General features: G+C 36.4%; 1 protein-coding gene across 1 annotated transcript; it reads left to right on the top strand.

The window, feature by feature from the left end:
* Positions 1 to 1,430: 1,430 nt before the first annotated feature.
* LOC129809805 (sodium-coupled monocarboxylate transporter 2-like) lies at positions 1,431 to 3,009 on the top strand. The gene is made up of 3 exons (XM_055859914.1): positions 1,431 to 1,834; positions 1,910 to 2,537; positions 2,608 to 3,009. The coding sequence occupies exons 1-3, from the start codon at positions 1,431 to 1,433 to the stop codon at positions 3,007 to 3,009; spliced, it is 1,434 nt and encodes a 477-aa protein (XP_055715889.1).
* The last annotated feature ends 15,125 nt before the right edge of the window (positions 3,010 to 18,134 follow it).

The following is an 18,134-nucleotide window of genomic DNA, read 5'->3' as shown; positions in this document are numbered from 1 at the left end:
CTATTGGACTGTGTAATTAATGTACTAAATCAATCACATTCGGACCTGAATCTTATGGGATTGTAGAGTTTAAGTGTAAACGATGTAATTCTGCAAACTTCACTAGGCTTTCAGTTTAAGTTTGGAATTGTTAAGTAAAATCTGATGAGCGTTATTTAAGGCCTTACTGGTTCACCGTGAATTAGAAGTAATATTTCTATGAACATAGTCTACACACAGTTTATAGTGTGATATTTACCGCGGTGGTGCCTACCTGGTGAGCCTTGATCGAGTGTTTCTGAATTAGGAATGCTTTCTTTCGGAACACTATCACAGATATTAAACGATCTCTAACATTAATGGTAATGGACATTAATAATTCGATCGTATTGTGCTATTTAGAAAAGCTTTGATACGTTGGAAACTCAATACATGAGTGTCACATTTTTTGACTGAAAGGAATAAGAGGGACCGTATGATTGTAGGGAATGCAGCCATTTCTCTCCTGATATGTTGCGATGAAGAAACTTTTCTGGAACAATTGGTGACAGGTGATAAGATCTGTTACATAGACCTTATGTCTTTTATCAATGAGAGATACATATACACAATTCGTCAAACGATACCTTGATATACTTGTTATCATTGTGCGGTTGATCTGGTGGACCTTGACAAAATCTTTCTGATCTACGACCTTCTTCAGGATACTCCTAATTCTTGGTTTGGTAAAGCGAATTGGACTAGGACTTCATTGCCTGCAACAACGTGCTCGTATCAAAAGTACAACGATGTCACCATTTGAAAATTAATTTATTTATAACTGACAATTTAAGCTTATACATTTACTTAAAAGAAATAGCTAAGCAGGTATTTAAAATGTCTCAAATTCTGTGAACCTATATGTTTAAGGCTAGTACGTCTCTTTACTTACGCATTCAAACAAATGTTACTAATATCCACACATTGGATGTAAAATCTAAGTACTAAAGTTGGAGAATCTCCGTGAAGGTGCGTGTACTGATTCATCTCAATGTGAGGCGACCTTTTTACAAACAACAATAAAGTAGTACATTTGAGATTAAAAAAAATTATTATATTTTAGTTTAAACACTAAAAGTGTGAAAACTTTTCATCTCTTGATTAGTCTGTTCAAATCCACGATGAAGTCAAATTCATCAGTCCTAGAATTCTCTATTCTGGATTATGGGTTGTTTAATTTCGTGCTGATAATATCAATCCTGATAGGGATCTACCATGGACTCTTGTCGAAAAAGAAGCAGAACACCCTTGATGAATACTTTCTTGGAAGCAGAAATATGGGAGTAATTCCAGTCGCTACCTCACTTCTAGTGTCTTTTATATCTGGAAATTTTATTATTGGTATTGCAGTTGATATTTATGAACATGGAACGTACCATTGGCATTATGTTATTACAATGTTTATGACGGCGATGTCTACGGTGTATGTCTTTATACCAATCTTCTACGACCTTAAACTTCCGTCAAGCTTCTGTTACCTTAAGCTTCGTTTTGGACGTAACGTCCAACTCCTAGCAAGCTTCATCTTCTTAGTATCGACCACACTTTACGTATCAGTTATTATCTACGTACCAGCGCTGGTGTTCAACCACGTGGCAGGAGTTTCTATTACGGTTACCGTTGTAGTTTTGGGATGTGTTTGCATTTTCTACACGGCCATTGGTGGCTTCAGAGCGGTGATTTGGACAGACTTATTCCAAGCCTTTATCATGGTAATTTGTTGCTCTGCCATCATTTACATAGGGTATGGCATCGTGGGAGGATTTGATAACATCTGGGAAGCATCAAAACGTGGACATAGGCTCATCTTGTTCAAGTAAGTAATACTTACGCTTTTGATATTTTCAATAAATTTAAGTTTTTGTTTTTAAACCTCGCTAATCATTTGAAGTTTCGATCCGGGTCCGACTGTTCGTCTAACTACTTGGAATTTGATTTTCGGACATTCCATAAACCTAATTCAACAATTCGGAATGGGACAAACCACCATACAGCGCTTTCTCAGCATGCCCAATATAACCAAAGCTAGTACAGCCTTTGCTATCTTCTACTTGGGTTTCTTGTTCTTCTTAGCATTTGCCCTCGTAACAGCCTTAGTGATGTATACGTACTACGAAACTTGTGACCCCTTGACCTCAGGACAGATCTACAAAGCTGATCAAATTCTATCACTGTTTGTTGCTGAAATTGGAAAGAATTCTTGGGGTTTGCCTGGCCTTTTTGTGGCTGGAATTATCGCTGGGAGTCTGTCTACCATGTCATCATGCTTGAATAGTTGCACAGTATGCCTCTACGAAGACTTCCTGAAACCCTTCTTACCCCAGATGACTCATAAGAAGACTTGTACAATCTTGAAATTGCTGACAGTAGCTTTAGGCTTTCTTCAAATTTGTTTAGTGTTTGCAGTTCAAAAATTAGGAACTATTTATACAATTTTGGGTAAAATTTTGGGTTGTACTGCTGGATCTATGTTTGGGCTGTTCACAATGGGGATGTTCTTTCGCAAAGTCAATCAATCCGTGAGTTATGTCATTCAATCAACTGTTTTGAAATCTAGTCATGAAACATAAAGTTCACTTCCGCTTTTAGGGTGCTCTAGCTGGAACGATATCTTCACTCATTGGTGTTACGTTTATCTTGTTCGGGAGTTTATCTAGTACACCAGATGAATCAAAATTGTCAATGAGGACTGATGGATGTCTGCACAACATCACCAACGTTGTTACTTTCGCGAATGCTACTTTAATGGACGAACTGGACAATGAAGACGATGATACTCCATGGATCTTCCGAATAAGTTTCATGTACTACTCGACAATCGGATTTATTCTAGCCTATCTCATCGGATATCCTACAAGTTTGCTAACCGGTGGCAACGAAGTCAAGGATGAACGTCTCTTGGCCAGTTTTATGAGAAGAAAAAAATCATCACAACATACCGAGGAGGAACTAAATCCTCTAAAGAGCTCAGTTGATAAAGCAGTCGTCTAGTATACGAGAGGTCGCCGTATCAAGTCTATGAGGGGCAGGAATTTTGCCTATCTCCACTTCGTAGAAGACAGGATGATTTGAGTACCAATTGTTCTCATTGAGGGTTCTCTGTACATAAATACAATAAATGATAAACAAAAAATTTCGCAAAATTCTCATTATAAGTCCTATTGATCTTGAAAATCTGAACGATCATCCTAAGTGAAACCATTTTACTTAAAATTTTAAAAACAACTTAAAATTATATTGATGAATAGAAATGATTTGTTGTTGAATAATTCTTTAAAGGGCAGAACGTGAACAGATGTGTCACTCGTAGTTACCTGTTGGTAGGGGCCCATCAAGCCTAATAAAAAGTGAAGATATTTTTCACTTTTCCTTGTAAAAATTCTGTAGATATTTCATAGCGACTTAAACAAATTTGCTCGTAGTTCTTGTATTATTTCGGCGAGCATTATGAAATATGTATTTTTAGATAGCTTTTAGTGCACGATTTCGAAATATATCAGACTTATAAGTCAATTTTATTTAGGAAAAAACTTGCCAATAATCTTCAGTGTCTGTGTGCAAAAACGTATGGAAAAATGAAATGTTGAGAGGCCCCTGCCTGTTGGTGTTAATCAGCACGATTATGCGGTCTGATCGCGCGAACAGTGCGACCTGGCGTGAATGACGCGATCTGCTGATCTTCAACTCAATGTTCACTTGCTGTCCATTTACTTATTCATTTTCTGTTTAAAGGACCTATGAAGACCTGGAACTTCAGCCGATGTCATCTTTGAATATTACGTCCGTTGTCTATCAATATTGTGCAAACTACTGGTCGGATTCTTATACCCTAGACACACTTACGACTTAAACCAAGACAGGACTTAATGGATAATGATGGAAATGTAGTTTGACCATTATTTCTAATATAATTACGCTAAGCCGTCTCTCGGCTAATCCTCAGGTCTGTCAAGGTCCTTAGATTAGAAAGATTGATCGGGAATGGGCGCTCTTAAGCAACTACCCGCCACACCTTCTAGCAGTCAGCCAGATTTCCCCGAGAGACTCAAGTCCAGACGTCCTTTGTCTTTAACATTCTAGACCGGTCTGCCTCCCTCAACTCTTCAACTTATAAGTACAGTGGCGAAGACACAGAAGGCAATGACACCGCAACGGATTAGAAGCGGTCCAGGAACGGATTTGAATAGTAACTATTATAACAGCCAGGATTTGCAAATGTATATAAGTCATTGGGAATAGGTTTTAGGCCTTATACGATTAATAATGCTTATTGGTTTCTTTGTAAATAAGGCTCTGTGCCTCTATATCCAGGGTTAGATCAGCAACTGTGCTAACTGCATTTCTTTTGTATCAGCATTCGTTGCAATCGACGCATCACTGCACGGCGTTTGCAACTAATATAGACATAAAGCAAGTACAATTGACACAGTTGCTGATCCAACCCTGGATATAGAGGCATAGACCCTTATTTACAGGGACACCAATAAGCATTATTAATCGCATAAGGCCTAAAACCTATTCCCAATGACTTGTATACGTTTGCAAATCCTGGCTGTTATAATCGTTACTATTCAAATCCGTTCCTGGACCGCTTCTAACTCGTTGCGGTGTCATTGCTTTCTGGGTCTTCGCCACTGTACTTATAAGTTGAAGAGTTGAGGGAGGTACATCGTCGTACATCGTCAGACGATGTACGACCATGTTATATAAGTTCAAGAGCGGTTAGAGTTTACAATTACAAGTGTTTTTGAAAGTCTTTGCGAGATGATAGGCTGGTCAACAGCTTGCAGGGACAGAGAGATTGGTAGGATGTCCAAGATTGAAAGTGCGAGAGTATGAGCTAGCACGCATATTTGACGGGTGCTAGAACGAGTTGACTTCCTAATGAATCAGGGCAGATGAGACACAGCTGGAAAGAGTTCCTGTTGATCGGAGCTGAGAGATCAGAGTTCCACTGATGTGGAATAAGTCATCCAACCGAAAGAGTAATGCATTAAGCCATTAGTGTATGATCGGCTAGAAGCAGTGACAGTGGTGGAAGTGATGAGCTGTATCAGGACAAGGCACCTGAAACAATGCATCCTGACATCTCTGATCCCACAGGGCCTGTCACTGCATCCCCTCAGATCCCGTCATCACTCGGTAGCTAGTTATCGTAGTACGGTCTACATCAGAGGTGTGCCAGAACCGTTTGAAACCGAAAAAACGTCAAAAGAAACTTGTACATCAGTGGTCAAAACGCTACTTGAACAAACTTATTTTGAAGTTTATTCGATTTCAACGGTTCTTGCACACCTCTGGTCTACATAGTGGGTCATGACGGATTCATTTTGAATTACGAGGTCCCTTAGGATAATCTTAGTTCTAGATTCAGTACAATGTAATGGTATGATTCCCGCAAAAACGAATCGGACTGCGTCTTCATTGCGATTAACAACTTCGTGTTCCTGTATCAAAAGCACACAAATGTCACATTTCTGTGGTTTCTATTCCAACAAAATCTGAAACAAAATAAAAACCAAGTCCACCAAACTGTTCCGAAAGGCTGAAATCCCGAAGACCGAAAATCCCGAATGATTAACATCCTGAAAAGTACTTAACTATACGATAGATAATATTCAGAATGAATTCAGCGTTTTAACCAGTTCGAAATTTGAGGCTACTTAGCTTGGAGAATTCTCTTTTGCTTGTATACTGTTTCATCTTAATGAAGGACGTTTTTAATAACAACAATAAAGTTAAATACGCAAATTGAAAATTTTTTAATTGCTACCTTGGCGCAAAGTGTGAAAACTTTTCTTCTCTTGATTAGTCTGTCCTAATCCACGATGAAGTCAAATTCATCAGTCCTAGAATTCTCTATTCTAGATTATGGGTTGTTTAATTTCGTGCTGATAATATCAATCCTGATAGGGATCTACCATGGACTTTTGTCGAAAAAGAAGCAGAACACCCTTGACGAATACTTTCTTGGAAGCAGAAATATGGGAGTAATTCCAGTCGCTACCTCACTTCTAGTGTCTTTTGTATCGGGAAATGTTATTATTGGCATTACTGCAGATGTTTACAAACACGGAACGTACCATTGGCATTATGTTATTACAATGTTTATGACGATATTAATGACAGTGTACATTATTATACCAATCTTCTACGAACTTAAACTTCCGTCAAGCTTCTCTTACCTTAAGCTTCGCTTTGGACGAAAAGTCCAACTATTAGCAAGCTTCATCTTCTTGATGACGACGATACTTTCCGTATCAGTTGCAATCTACGTACCATCTCTAGTCTTCAATCACGTGGCTGGAGTTTCTATTACGGTTACCGTTGTAGTTTTGGGATGTGTGTGCATTTTTTACACGGCCATTGGTGGCTTCAGAGCGGTGGTTTGGGCAGATATGTTCCAAGCAATAATCTTGATGATTTGTTGCTCTGCCATCGTTTACATAGGATACAACATCGTAGGAGGATTTGATAACATCTGGGAAGCTTCACAACGTGGACATAAACTTATCCTGTTCAAGTGAGTAATCCATTAAATTTCGATATTACGTTTGTGATTCCGATTGAATAAAGATTGCTTTTCTTCTTCCAAGTTTCGATCCGGATCCGACTGTTCGTCTAACTACTTGGGGTTTTATTTTCGGACATTCCATTATTCTTATCCAACAAGTGGGAATGAGTCAAACTTCCATACAACGCTTCCTCAGCATGTCCAATATATCCAAAGTTAGTGTCACCTTTATAATTCTTAACTTCTGTTTCTTGTTCTTCTTAGCATTTGCCCTCGTAACAGCCTTAGTGATGTATACGTACTACGAAACTTGTGACCCCTTATCCTCAGGATTGATCTCTCAACCCGATCAAATTCTGTCACAGTTTGTCGCTGAAATTGGAAAGAATTCTTGGGGTTTACCAGGTCTTTTTGTGGGTGGAATTATTGCTGGGAGTTTATCGACAATGTCATCATTCCTAAACAGTTGCACTGTATGCCTCTACGAAGACTTCCTAAAACCGTTCCTACCCCAGATGTCTAATAAGAAGACTTGTACAATCCTGAAACTGCTTACAATAGCTTTAGGCCTTCTTCAAATTAGTTTAGTATTTGTAATCCAAAAGTTAGGAACCATCTTTACGATTGCATTCACAATTCTTGGTGTCACTCTTGGAACCATGTTTGGGCTCTTCACGATGGGGATGTTCTTTCGGAAAGCCAATCAAACTGTAAGCAATGTAGTTTAAACAATTTTTGAAACTTTCAGTTCATTTCGGATTTTAGGGAGCAATAACCGGAACGATATCTTCACTCATTGGTGTTTCGTTTATCTTGTTTGGGAGTTTATCTAGGAAACCTGATAAATCAAGGCTGTTAATGAGAACTGATGGATGTCTACACAACATTACCAACACCGTTGCCTTTGCTAACGCTACTCTATCAGACAGACTGGACAATGAAGACGATGATACTCCATGGATCTTCCGAATAACTTTCATGTACTACTCGACAATCGGATTTATTTTAGTCTACCTCATCGGATATCCTACAAGTTTGCTAACCGGTGGCAACGAGGTCAGTGATGAAAGGCTTCTGGCACCTTTTCTGAGAAAGAAGAAATTAAACCCACAAGATGATGAAGAAGTGAACCCTCTGTCGCATGAAACGCAAACCTAGGGCACCTCATACAACATCAACGATGAACCTAAGTGGATCAAGTACAATTAAAAAATCAAAAAGCAAGTAAAAATTACAATGATGTCAGGAAATAAACTATTATTAAATATTGTCTTGCTTTAACATCTAATCTTTTGACTAAAAACAAATAATAAAATATTTCTACCTTGAGTGTCTTTTCTTACAATTTAACTTGTTTTTATTAATAAATTACAATAACTTATTACTTGGTTTTTATTTTGATTATCGCGAGGGATAAGATAAAACCAACACAGGTTATTAGGTCAATACCAAATTGGGTTAAGATGAATACCAAAAGAAATTATGGAAAAACAAATGACAATTTTGGTAAAATTTTATCCCGAAGTGCTTCAAAATAGACCTCAAATTGAAGTAGAATCAATCCCAAAGTGTGATTAAATCAATAGTAAAAAAAAACAATTTTAATTTTTCTATAAATCAATCCCAGTACCGTATAAAATCAGTCCCAAAATATTATCAAATAATATAACCCAAAATATTGTAAAATGACTTCGAAACTTTATTAAATCAATCCCAAAGTGATATCAGATCAGTACCAAAAGAAATGCAAGAGAAACTATTAGCAATTTTTGTAATGTACATTCGCAAAATGTGTCACAAAGGATAGAAAATTGTATTAAAAGCAATACCAAGGTAGAATAAATTCAATCCCAAAACAGTATAAAATTATCCAAAAATCAATCCCAGAACTCAATTGTAAAATGAAATGTTAATATGAATAGGCAATAAAATTAATTCTAAAAGAAATTTGAGAAACCCAATTGCATTTGTTTAAAAGATCCAATCCCAGAATGTAATTATTATAAAATATAATGAAAAAAATTGAAAAGTAAGAAATTGCTAAATTTTTAAAGTCCAATTTCAATATGTTTTATTATTTTAGATATTAACAAAAGCAATCCCAGAGTTGTATACATCCAATCCCAAAACGGTATTAAATATTCCAACATTAGTCCCCGAACTCAATCCCAAAATTGTTGTATCAATATGAAAATGGCATTGGTTCAGTCCCAAAAGAAATTTGACAAACTTAGTTGCAGGATTTCTGAGATCTAATCTCAGAATATTATCGTAAAATGTATTAAAAGTATTCCCAATATTGCATAAAGTCAATCCCAAAATGGGACAAAATGAATACTACAGAAAATTTAAAAGAAACATTTTTTTCTAAATTACAATCCCAAAATCTGGCATTATGCAAAATAATAATATTAATAATAATAGTAATAGTTTATTTAATTCACAAAATAGGGTCATCCGTCTTACAATTGTGAATATGAGAAAAGAAAAAAAATACACATGAAAATGTTATAGAAAAAATCCCAAGGTTGGATAAATTCAATTCCAAAAAGATTAAAAATTATCCAAATATCAATCCCAGAACTAATTTCTGATGTAATATTTCAATAATCAAATCCCAAAACGTAACGATCGCAAAATGTACTCCTAAAGGCAATCCCAATGCTGGATTAAGTCAATCCCAAAATGGGATAAAATCACTACAAAAGAAAACTAAAAAAAATTCTAAATTCAAATCCCGAAATGTTGTATTTTGCAAAATATAATAGAAAAATCCAAAAATTGGTTGAATTCAATTTGAAAACATCTGAAAATTATTCCAAAATCAATCCTAGAACTCATTTCTAAAAGATGTTAGTATCAAAATGGGATAAAATTAATCCCAAAAGAAATGTAAGGAAACAATTTGGAATTTTTCAATGATCCAATCCCAAAATGTAATGATTGCAAAATGTATTAAAAGCAATCCAAAAATGGAATAAAATCAACACGAAAAGAAATTGATGAGAGATAAATTTTAATATTAATAAATTCCAATCCCAAAATATGTTATTATGCAAGATATAATAAAATCAATCCAACGGTGTGATAATTCCAATCCCAAATAAGTTTAAAATTATCCAAAAGTCAATCTTAAAACTAATTTCTAAAGTGAATACTATGAGAATGAAATAAAATGAATCCCAAAATAGATTTTCTTTTAATCCAGTCCCAGAACGATATGATCGTAGAATGTGAAATGTAATAAAATCAATCCCAAAATGACATAAAATCAATACAAAAAGAAAATGAAAAACAAAAATATTTGAAAGTTTTTAATTTCTAATCCCAAAATGTGCCATTATGCAAGATATAATAAAATCAATCCCAAGGTTTAATAAATCCAATCCCAAAAAAGTTTAAAATTATCCAAAGGTCAATCGCAAAACTCGTTTCTAAAGTGAGCACTATGAGAATGAAATAAAATGAATCCCAAAATAGATTTTTTTTTAATCAAATCCCAGAACGCAGTGATTGTGAAATGTAAAAAAATCAATTCCAAAATGGCATAAAATAAGTACTAAAAGAAATTAAAAAGAGACAAATTTCAAGGTTTCTAATTTCCAATCCCAAAATTGCCATTATACAAGATATAATAAAATCAATCCCATTGATAAATCCAATCCCAAATAAGTTCAAAATTATCCAAAGGTTAATCCCAAAGTGAGCACTGAGAATGAAATAACATGAATCCCAAAATATATTTTCTTTTAATCCAATCCCAGAACGATATGATCGTAAAATGTGAAATGTGATAAAATCAATCCCAAAATGGCATAAAATCAATACAAAAAGAAAATGAACACAGACAAATTTTAAGGTTTTTAATTTCTAATCCCAAAATGCAAGATATAATAAAATCAATCCCAAGGTGTGATAAATCCAATCCCAAATAAGTTCAAAATTATCCAAAGGTCAATCCCAAAATGTATTATTATGCAAGATATAATAAAATCAATCCCAAGGTTTGATAAATTTAAACCCAAAAGCTTAAAATTATCCAAATGTCAATCCCAAGACTCATTTCTAAATTGGTATGAAAATAAAAATAAATAAATAAATCCCAAAAAACTAAATATTTCTAAAATACAATCCCAGAACAATATGATCGAAAAATGTAATAAAATCAATCCAAAAATGGCATAAAATCAATACCAAAGAAAATAGTAAAGAAACTTATTTTTCTAATCTCTAATCCCAAAACATGGCATTATAAACATTTTAAAAAATTACAGTTCCCTATATTGAAAAGAGAAGTTGCTTTTGGGATTGACTTTAAATAGTTGTATTCAATTCCACGGTTATTAAGAGTTCAGAATTCCTCTCTCTGTGAAGAACAATGTTACTTTTACATATTTTTTTATTGTAATATGAAAAATCGAAATCGGGAACTTCAGTTCAGCTGATCCTTCACCATCAAAATTTTATAAACAAAATATTCTCGAGGATCAGTCTGAGTTTATTTGGGGCTTAAGGTGATTCGAAATTTAGCATTCTAATAGTACCTTGATAGTCAATTTGATCAATTAGCACCGTTTTAACCTGAAATTTAGCAAATTCTTAGCATAATGCTCTCGGCGATTGCGTGCTGAGACGCCAAAATTGGGGAAGGAAGCAATGGACCGATATACAATCGCTACCTGTTGGTTGTAATTCGTGGTGGCGAAGGTGAGTTGCTCACCTTCCCAAGACAAACCGCCTCAAAAGTGCTCGTGCAGAAGGCACAAATTGCCGATCACGGATTTTGTGCAGAACAAGACATTTAAGAAGCTACTGCTCAGGGACTATAATTTGCCGTGGACGACCAAAGAACAGAATTTTCCCTTCTATTTGTCTTTCTTTTCATTCTCCCTGGGCACGGTTTTCTGTTTGTAATGCCCTCCAAGTACCCCCTCTTCCACACTTGATGCAATTCCCGAGTGCAAGATCACACTTTCTCGTGGACTGAGTTGTGCAAGAGGAGAGATCCAGGAGAGTTCCATAGGTCAGGGTACATGACAACATGGTACAATGTGGAAGAGATAGGAAATAAATTCATTTTGCTGAATGGTGAACAAAAAAAAAAGAAATTGCTGCGTGATCGTTTTCTTCATTTTTGTCGCCATCAAAAGCTCCCACTAAGAAATGCCATATTGAGGTTGCGAATTATAAAGCTGTCCAAAGTGTTAAGCGATCGGTTGGGTTTTAATAAACATGTCTCAGAGCTCCAGAAGGCTTCTTATTCACGCCACACAACACCCCAACCCATTGATCCACCCAGGCATTTATGAAGTTGTCACAAGAGCCCAAGACAACTTCCACAAATCCATGTACGAGGATGATCTCCTCTCGATATGGAATGGGGACCGGAGCAATATTGTTTCGAGTCACGGATTCTCACCACTTGACTCTTGATGTCAAAGGCTCAAATTACCAAGCGTGTGCACCATGACAAAATCCCAAAGAATATCAATTTTTGTGAGCCTGTTCAAGCTACAATGCAGATTTTATCCGGCTCGATTGTTTATGAAACACTCAATGCAATCGTACGCACGAATGATCGTTTCGTTTAGATAAATTAAACATTTCACACTCCCCAGCATTACTCTGCGTGCACTATGTTACAGCAACATGGGAAATGGCTTATTGTCACAATTTTCTCCACTGCAATTTAAGATCTTTCGACGAATAATGCAAAAAAAATAATTATTAAAATATTTCATTTTAAATTAAACAAATCCTGAAAGTCCTGAAAGTCATGCCAAATAAGTAATAGATTTTTTTTTGAGATTATAAATCAAAATTAATTAAAGTAGGTTCTATTTAAAATCGGAACAACTGACCCTGTTTAACCATTTAAGAACGATTGGGTTACCGATCCGGTCGATGTCCCATAACAAAGTCCTGTCTTAATATTTGAGAGTTTAAAATAGTTATTGTAATCCCAAATTTCCCCATCCAGCTGCAACTGTTTCTATTTTCTCTGAAACTGTTCTTATTTTCGCCGTAACTGTTCCCATTTTTGCCACGACTGTTTGGAACACACCGCTCAATTAGAATGCAGAGCTACTCCTAGCTTTGAACAAAAAAAACCCATATCCTACACTGAGTGAGAGAAATCCGAAAAAGTTAAAATAAGATTCCGGAAATGTTTATTTTACCCTGCAGTATTGATCCAAAATCGATGTAAATATTACCCTTTTCAAGTGTATTGGGGGTTAAAGTTACCTTTGTTCATGTTAATTTTACCCTTAAAAAGGTGTGAAATTAACATTAAAAAATATTAACATATGTTTACACCTAAAAAGTGTTAAAGTTATGAGGAAAAAAAAGTTAATCGGACCCTCTTTTTTTCTCAGTGTATGCTTTAGCCATAGGAAAGTGTCATTTTTGCTCTGAGCTCCACAATTATCATACAATTAATTTAAATCTTATCAAAGTTATTCTAAGTATTAAATATTTTCTTAATTACGAAGAAAAAAAATTCTTTTTTAATTTTTAGAACACAAGGGGTAAGTCATAATCAAGATGGGCGGCTAGAGTTCTCGCTTCTCAGAAATTAATATGGGTTCCATAAATTCCCGGAAAAATGTATGAATTATCCGGATTTTTCTTGATTTCCCCGTGGTTACCTTGAAAAAAATCGGTGGCAGCCAATATCCCGATAGCCAAAATCCCGAAAAGGCCAAAATCCCGAAAGCCAAAATCCCGAACGCCAAAATCCCGAAAGCCAAAATCCCGAACGCCAAAATCCTGAAAGGGATTAAATTATATGAAGGAAAATGTTTAGAATAATTACCCAAGACACAGAAGATTTTCCTTTGCCTCCAGCAAGCGCAGATGCAATCGCGGAAGTAGCTATGACACTTTTAAGAATTTGGGCTTTTGGCTTTCGGGATTTTGGCGTTCGGGATTTTGGCATTATGGATTTTGGCTTTCGGGATTTTGACCGGGACCCGAAAAAAATATATACTGGTTCCCCGAATTCTATAAAAATGATTAAATTTTCTAAGTTCCCCATCGATTACCCGAGAGTTTTGGGTGTTCGGGGGTACGCGAAAGTTCATCGTGTACTTCCTGAAAAAAAAAATGTATCTTGTTTCTCTGGGTTCCCTGAAAAATATATGGATTTCTCGTGTTCGCTGTGGATTCTTCGAATTATCTATGGACCCATTATGGGTTCTTTAAAAAAATATATAGGTTCTCCGGATTATCTATGGGCTCTATAAGTTCCCTAGTTACTTGTAAAATGAGTAGGTTCCCCGGATTATCCATGGGTACCCCGGGTCACCTTAGAATTGCCAGGATTGTCTAGGTTATCCATGGGCTCCGCGAATTTCCCGGGTGCCTTGGAAAATGTATGGGTTACCTGTTTTCCCTGTGACTTCTCCGGATTATTCATAGAGTTCTCAGGTGCCCTATGGGTTCCCCCAATTATCCATGGGTTTCCAGGTTACCTGAGAAATGCGAGAATTGTTCGGGTTACCTCCAGGTTTGCCTCCGGTTCTCCGGTTTCCCTGTGAATTCCATGGATTATTCATGGGTTCATAGGGTACCCTATGTATTCCACGCATTATCCATGGGTTCCCGGGTCCCTTGAAATAGTTATGTAAAGGGTTTTCAGACTATTCATGGGTTCCCCAATTTTCTCGGGTTCCCTGAAAATTGTACGGGTTCTCCGGGTTATCCATGGGCTCCGTGACTTTCCCGGATTCCTTTGAAAAATATATGGGTTCCCCGGATTATCCAAAGATTTCTCGGATACCCTATGGATTCCCCGCATTATCCATGAGTTCCCGGGTCCACTAAAATATGTAAAGGAGTGTCCGGGCAATAGTCTGGATTATTCATGGGTTTCCCGAGTTTCTTGGGTTCCTTCAAAAATGTATAGCTTCTCCGGGTTATCCAGCTCTGTGAGTTTCCTGGGTGCCTAGAATAATGTATGGGTTCCCCGATTTCCCTGTAAGTTCTCCGGATTATCCATAGCGTCCTCAGGTACGCTATGGGTTCCATGGATTATCCATGGGTTCATCCCGTCCTTTGAACAATGTAAGGATTGCGTTTCCTAGGTCCCTTGAAAAATATATGCGTTCACCGGTTCTATGGATTATCCATAGATTCCCAGGTTCCTTGAAATATATAAGGGTGTCCGAGTTATTCATGGGTTTCCGTAAAAATGTATGACTTCCCCGGTTTCCCTGAAAATTATATGGGTTCTCCAGGTTTTCCAAGGGCTCTTCGAGTCTCTCGCATTCCTTAACAAATGTATGAGTTCCCTACTATCCCTGTGAGTTTTCTGGATTATCCATAGGTAACTCGGATTCCGTGTGGGTTCTTCGGATTATCCATGGATTCCCCAAGTCTCCTGAAATATGTATGGTTTTCCCGGGTTCCCTGAAAATTGTATAAGTATTTCGGTAAATCCATGGGCTCCGTAACCTTCCTTGAAAAATGTATGGGGTCTTCAGGTTATCCATAGGTTATTAATGGGCTCCGGAAGTTTCCCGGGTTCCTTAAAAATGTACAGGGTCCCAGTTGCGGTATTAGTTCCCGGAATTTCACGGGTTCCTCAAAAAATGCACCCTGATTTCCGTTGAGTTCTCCGTTCCCTGAAAAATGTACAGGTTCCCCAATAAATATATAGTTTCCTGAGGTATCTCATGGATTTCCTGAGATCTTTGGCCAGATTGGCTCGAGTTTTCTCAAATGAGTTAACTCTTATAAGAACATAAAGTTTCTCTAATTTTAGAGATTCATCACTGAGAAAAAAATGAGGGTGCGATTAACATTTTATCCTCATAACTTTAACACTTTTTAGGTGTAAAATACATATATCAAAATTTTTAATGTTAATTTTACACCTTTTTAAGTGTAAAATTAACATGATAAAGGCTAACTTTAACCCCCAGTACACTTAAAAAGGGTAATATTTACACCGATTTTGGATCAATACTGCAGGGTAAAATTAACATTTCCGGAATGTTATTTTAACTTTTTTTTTAAACTTATTTTAACTCAGAATGTTATTTTTCTCAGTGAAGGAACATCTTGACAACTTGTCTACAACTTCATGTATTATCAAAGGTTTGAGGTTTTGCCATTAGGAGCGCTCCTCATATCATTTTAAATAACGAAAAAACTGTTCAATCTTAGATCCTTATGAAAAGTTTATGGCTTTCCATGTCAGTCGAGAGACACGATCACAAAATGCCATCTTCCTGAGAATATGAAGAAGGACAACATTTCAATTAGAATGAAAGAATCGAGACATCGAAAGGGGATTCATAAATTGGGAATATACCAACGACCAGTGGCTGATTGTGATCAGAAAATTCACACACAGGTGAGGAGAAGTTCTTTGGAATCCAATAAATTCGATATTTCTGGTAAACACAAAACCGAATGTCCACTTGTAACAAAACTGAGCAAAAGACAAGTGAGCAATAAAAAAGAGTGTGGAAGGAAAAGACCGATGAATGTCGTAAATATTGATTTTATTATGACTTCTCTACCAATTTATTTGCCTCCTCACTCAAAAGAACTATTTGGTCGAACATGAAGATAAAAGACGAGTAAATTTGGCTTTTGAAGAAGGATTGCGATAAAATCTCAAGTGACTATGCCCCTTTAACCACATGTAGGCGAAGTTATTGACAGCAATTTATTGATTTTCGTTTCGCTTCTTCGCATTTTGATTCAATTAAATCGTTTTAATACTCTTGTCAATAAAATTTTATTGATCAAGTGAAAATTCATCGATGGAATTCCTTGTAATCGTCACCATCAGATACTTACCTGCTGTGAACGTCTCTCATAGTACGACTAGTATGGGTAAAAATCAATTTGATTGACTATTAAAACGAGTGATAAACTCGGATTAGCGTATGGTAGCTGAGGAATCTTTTCAGGTATTACTCGAAATACTTGTTAATTCGATTTCCAATTGAATTTTAACGATCAAGAATCATGTTGAACAAATTTTATTTAATTTTTTCCCAACATGTCGCAAGGTTGGGAAATTTATTTTGAAGAAATACCCAATCCCTGGTGAATGGGTTTCGACACGTTTTTATAGAAAGGTTGAGCCCGATCGTACCAAGTAAAGGAACTCACACGAATTCCAGAAGCTGAGATTGTATAGACGTATAGGGTATCTCCTTTAACTTAAACAATTGTAAGTTTAAATACTAAAACTGAATGGTAATTAAAATTAATTTGCAGTAATCCCACCATTTTATTATTCACGTTTGGAAGTTCTTGTACTTTTCGGGGCCAACGGAATTATCGACCCTCTTCATGTGCAATTTTATCTTGACGTTTTTGCGATAGTCATGTCCAGATCAATGCCTTTCGGAAAGAAATATCCCGTGACAGGGCGTCCGGAAGTGGAATATATGAGGTGTTCCTTTCCACATGGAGTGACACACGAAAGAGGATGGAAATTTTTATAGATTTCTCCTCTTTTAGTTTACCCCGCGTGAAGGAGGTTACCGTTCGGGGTGTAATATCGAGGGGTCATTCAATTTTTTGGGGTGGCACGAATATCGAACTCACCTGCTCCACTTGAGTGGTGGCCTTTATCTACAGCAACAATCTGCCCCAGGTTTAAGTAGCACGAGCATAGGGCCAAATCCCATGACTTGTCTGACTTTGAGGTGGCAAACCATGCATGGCGAATGTCTGGCTGACCATCGAACCACTCACACAGCCGATGACGATCTTACACCCACAATGTGGCCTGGGAAACCAGCACGAAATGACTGATTGCCGAAGAATCAACCGATCCAAATCGCCTTTGGGTGCCACTTCTGATGAGAAAGTCGATAAGGTTTTTACTTGGAAGAAATTGGGCTTATTTTTGTGCAATGCAAAGGCAGTTGGAGAGGTCTATCATTTTGTTATTGTCGGACCCCGAATGGTTTTCGAAGCCACTCAAAGATCGCAACAGATAGTGTCGTCTTGAGCGGGAGTTGAACATTGGAACGATCTAGAGTTAATAATCAACAATGTTTAATTATAGGTTTAATTCGATTAATTTTATACCTTTGCACAAAATATGATACGAAAACGAGCTGAAGTGAGGAAAGATCGTGATATTTTAAATATATTCTAGATGGCAGCAAAAGTCGTTATATGTAACTTCGCCCGAAGTATAAGTTTAAAGAGAAAATCAATTTTATATTTAACAAAAAATCAAATTTAAGAGATTCAAACACAAAATAGGGGAAATCCCTCTACCTTCGGACAACTCAAACTTCAAACAACTTATTTTTTTCAAAATTATTTTAAAAAAATTCGGCCGTTATAACAGGGGCCACTGCGAGAAATCCGAAAATGTTAAAATAACATTCCGCAAATGTATATATTACCCTGCTGTATTGATCCGAAATCGATGTAAATATTACCCTTTTTAGGTATATTAGGTGTTAAAGTTACCCTTTTCCATGTTAATTTTACCCTTAAAAAAGGTAGAAAGCTGAAACTCAGTATGAACACAGGGTTTATGGAAAGCTATTCAGTCATATAAAATATGATTACGATTTAAATAGAAAATAAAAAAAAAATAAAAAAGTAAATCAAATTT

The sequence above is a fragment of the Phlebotomus papatasi genome, chromosome 1, assembly GCF_024763615.1.
Source record: "Phlebotomus papatasi isolate M1 chromosome 1, Ppap_2.1, whole genome shotgun sequence".
Taxonomy (NCBI): domain Eukaryota; kingdom Metazoa; phylum Arthropoda; class Insecta; order Diptera; family Psychodidae; genus Phlebotomus; species Phlebotomus papatasi.
The sequence above is the reverse complement of the archived record's forward strand: the minus strand, read 5'-3'. Positions and strand labels throughout refer to the sequence as shown.